The 4,199-nt window shown below is 40.1% G+C and overlaps 1 protein-coding gene across 1 annotated transcript; it reads left to right on the top strand.

Moving 5' to 3' along the window:
* The first annotated feature begins 1,147 nt into the window (after nucleotides 1–1,147).
* Nucleotides 1,148–3,211, top strand: LOC149814674 (putative pentatricopeptide repeat-containing protein At5g65820). Its single transcript, XM_089990412.1, has one exon. The coding sequence runs from the start codon at nucleotides 1,148–1,150 to the stop codon at nucleotides 3,209–3,211; it is 2,064 nt and encodes a 687-aa protein (XP_089846538.1).
* The last annotated feature ends 988 nt before the right edge of the window (nucleotides 3,212–4,199 follow it).

The raw sequence follows: 4,199 nt of genomic DNA, 5'->3' as shown, positions 1-4,199 counted from the left end.
CCACAAGTGAGTGAGGACATTCGCAAACGAGTGAAGACAATCAAAACATGTATTTGTGAATGTTAGCAGACATTTGCGGACTTCTTCGAAGAGCATTTAGTTAAATAAGGTTCGCAGGTTTTCTTTGTGAAGGTTGTACTGTATTTGTAGATATCTCGTCAAAGCACGCGAAAGTTGAAGACATTCACAATATGTATTTGCGAATGTCACACATTTAGAAAGCTCCTTGAAAAATAATTTAAGTGAGGTTAGCAAATCATATTTAAGAAGATCATACTTTATTTGCAAAGGTCCTATTGTATTTATGGATGTTCACATAATCTCCTTTTATTGAAAGGTTGCATACTTTCTACAACGTACATATATATAAGTGAGAAGGGCAAAAATGTTTTGAATCCAATTGGGAATACCCGAATTTTGTAGGATTCAGTGTTACTTGCATCCGAACCTAATAGGACCGTTTATGCGAAAAAACGTGTGCTGTGCTGCATAAATCCTTACTCCAGTGTCTCCACCAAGTTATTCTCTCACACCTCTCTTCTCTTTATTTCTCCGTCTGTTGCAGCCCTTGTATCTATTTTTGCATCCATTCAGAATAAAGTCTATCCATGGCGGAAGAACTTCTCGCAATAACGTTCCGGGAGAAGAAATTCCCTGGAAACTTTCTCCCGAGTACAACCGAACGCCTTCTTACGGAAACCATCTTCCCTGAATCGGCTACTTGGGCCTCTTCTCCCTTTTGAGAATGCAGGGGCGCATCTCTATAGCTCGTCTCTGCAAGATATGCTGCGTTTTTCTCTCTTCGAGGGTTCCCACAAAGAGTACAGTGCCAAGGTATCGGTTCCTATACACAAAGACTCCATTTGCGGGAGATTTTGTCTCCTCGTCAGAAAGGAGATGCGATCTGCGCGTCTTGGATGGGCAAACGTCCCCAAGAAGTTCGGCTCATGCCATGGTAGCCCATGATGATGGTGATGGTGATGGTGATGGTGATGGTGATGATGACGATGATGATGATCATGATGATTATGATGACGATGAAGGTGATGGTGGTGACTATGGTGACTTAGAGAGTTCGAATATCTTAGCAGAAACTTCAGGGTTTTGCTGCCCCAGTGAGCAAAGCAAAATAAATTTTTACCGTTCCATGGCAACCCATGAAGAAGATGATGATGTTGGTGAGGGTGGCGATGATGATGAGCCAGAGGGTCGCAACCTGTTTGTTGAAACGTCAAGCCGGTATGAACAAAATGGAAATTTCCACCGTGCCATGGAAAACAACTTTATTGATGCCCACCATGATGATGATGACGACTCATTGCCTTCCTACACTTCTCATCATATGGGTGCCACCAGGACTGTTAAAATGACATACCACAGGCTTGGCGACGAGCGAAATGGAAATTTGCACGGTGCCATGGTAACTTATGAAGATGGTAGTGCTGATGTACTGCAAGGTCTCAGCTTCCATACCAACAAAAGAAGAGGTATGTATAAGCAGAACCATGATAACAACCTTCCCGATATAGAAAAGATATACAGAATTCTGAGTAAGTATCACATGCACATTCCTAAGCTAGAATTGGCTTTACATGATTCTGGTGTGCTCCTTAGGCCATCTTTGGTTGAAAGAGTATTGAAAAGATGTGGGGATGCTGGAAACTTAGCATTTAGGTTCTTTATTTGGGCATCAAAACAACCTGGGTACTCCCATAGCTTTAATACCTACAAACTGATGATAAAAATTTTGGGCAAGATGAGGCAGTTTGATACTGTCTGGGCATTGCTTGAGGAGATGAGAAAGGAGAATCCTCATCTTATCACACCTGAAACTTTCATCATACTGATGAGGAGGTTCGCTTCGGCTAGAATGGTCCGAAAAGCGATCGAGGTTCTTGAAGAGATGCCAAAATTTGGGTGCGAGCCCGATGATCGCACTTTTGGTTGCTTGTTAGATGCTTTGTGTAAGAACAATCATGTGAAGGAAGCTGCATTGTTTTTTGAGGACATGAAACTTAGATTCCCGCCCAATTTGAAGCACTATACTTGTTTGCTGAATGGATGGTGTAAATCTGGGAAGCTGATGGAGGCAAAGTTTACACTAATTCAGATGAGTGAAGCTGGTTTCACTCCTGATATTGTTGTTTATAATACTCTATTATCTGGCTATGCGGTTTTAGGCAAGATTGAGGATGGGTTTGAACTTTTGCGTGAGATGAGGAGCAAAGATTGTCCTCCTAATGCAGCTTCTTATACTATTTTGATTCAATCCCTTTGTTCTAGAGGGAAAATGGAAGCAGCAATGCGGCTTTTTGCTGAAATGTCTAGACATGACTGTGGTGCTGATGTTGTGACATATACCACCCTTATCAGCGGATTTTGTAAAGCTGGGAAGGTGGATGATGCGTATGAGATTTTGCATAGCATGATCCAGCAAGGTTGTCATCCTAACCAGGCCACCTACTTTCCTATATTGGCAGCACATGAGAAAAAGGAAGAACTTGAAGAATGCCATGAACTAGTTTCTAAAATGAGAAAAACGGGTTGTCTGCCTGATCTTAACATCTACAATACAGTTATCCGTTTGGCTTGCAAATTGGGTCAGTTGGAGGAGGCTTTAAGTGTATGGAATGAGATGGAGACAAGCGGATTCAGTCCAGGGACTGATACATTCATTATATTGATACATGGTTTGCTTGCGAATGGGTCACTAGTTGAAGCTTGCAAGTACTTCAAGGAGATGGTTCAAAGAGGTCTCATGTCTGTGCCTCAATATGGGACTCTGAAGGAACTTATGAACACACTTCTAAGAGCAGAGAAGCTTGAAATGGCCTTAGACATGTGGGAGATTATTAAAAATAGTGGAGCCAATCTGAATGTTTTTTCCTATACAATATGGATACATGCATTGTTTGATCATGGGCATGTGAAGGAGGCTTGTGCACGCTGTGTTGAAATGCTGGATGGTGGTTTCTTGCCACAACCTGATACATTTGCAAAGCTCATGAGAGGTCTGAGGAAACTATTTAACCGGCAAATTGCATATGTAATCACTACAAAGGTTAAGCAGATGACTTCTGATAGAAATATAAGCTTCAAGAGCTATGCAAGACGAGGTGAGAGAATTGAGATTGACAAGCAAAAATCTAAAAGGGAGGGTAATAAAAAGAGAAGATGTAGACACCGAAGACATTGTGCAAGCTCTCTGTAACTTCAAGAACAATTGAATTAAACATCCAGGAATAATGATCAGTCTCTCTTTCTTCTCTCTCATGAAAAATATTAATCTTTTAGAGTATATTTTGGTCCGTTTGTTTTACACACACACACGTGTGTGTATAGTAATGAGCTGGTGCTGCCTCTTTTCTCGTTCTGCCCCGTTAGGCCCCTTTAAAAATCGTATCTTTTTGCAATTTTTATCACATCTAACACCATAGATGTGATCTATAGGTTTTGGTTAGTGGGAACCGGCTTTTGGATCACTGGAATCTGACCTGTATGCAGGATTTTTCGATGATCCAAAATCAATAGCTATGAAAGGCATCAGTTTTTCCTGGCTCATAAAATCACATTTTTTCATCAAAAAAACATGATCGAAGAGTCGATTCCCACTAAATCGAGCATGATAAACACATCTAATGGTTCAGATCTATCATAAACACTTCAAACTATGGGGCCTAACGGAGCAGAACGAGAAAAGTGGGCTTAATATGTTCAGATCTCTCCCTCTCTCTCTATATCCGCTAGAATATGAGAACTAGAGCCTGAAGTAGGCATTTCTGATTTTTTTTTTTAAATTCGACCCTCCAGATGTATTCAACATGGCCCATTTGCTAGGAATTAACTGTTGGATCATGCTTTTTCAACCAAAAAAAAAAAAGATTTTTGGATGATTGAATATTTACGAAAATTCTAAGCCATCAATTTTCAAGCCTTAAAATGCTGCTTATGCATTGCACTCGATGATTCAAGAGCTGGCCCCTTCAAAAGCAAGCATGTAGATCACATCTGTATGATCAGATTTAAGAAAAAAACAAAAGAACCCATGAAAATCTTGGTTCACACTCTAGTTCTCATATTCTAGTGTGATTGTGTATATATTTATTTATTTATATAACCAGATTACCTTTCTGAAATACACTGGAAATATTGTGTTCTTTTTATTCTATGTAATTGTCTTTTATGGATTTATAGGATTT

The sequence above is a fragment of the Nuphar pumila genome, chromosome 15 (assembly GCF_984573655.1).
Source record: "Nuphar pumila chromosome 15, dmNupPumi1.hap1.1, whole genome shotgun sequence".
NCBI classification, from domain to species: Eukaryota; Viridiplantae; Streptophyta; class Magnoliopsida; order Nymphaeales; family Nymphaeaceae; genus Nuphar; species Nuphar pumila.
Note: the sequence above shows the minus strand (reverse complement) of the source record. Positions and strands in the feature narration are given on the sequence as shown.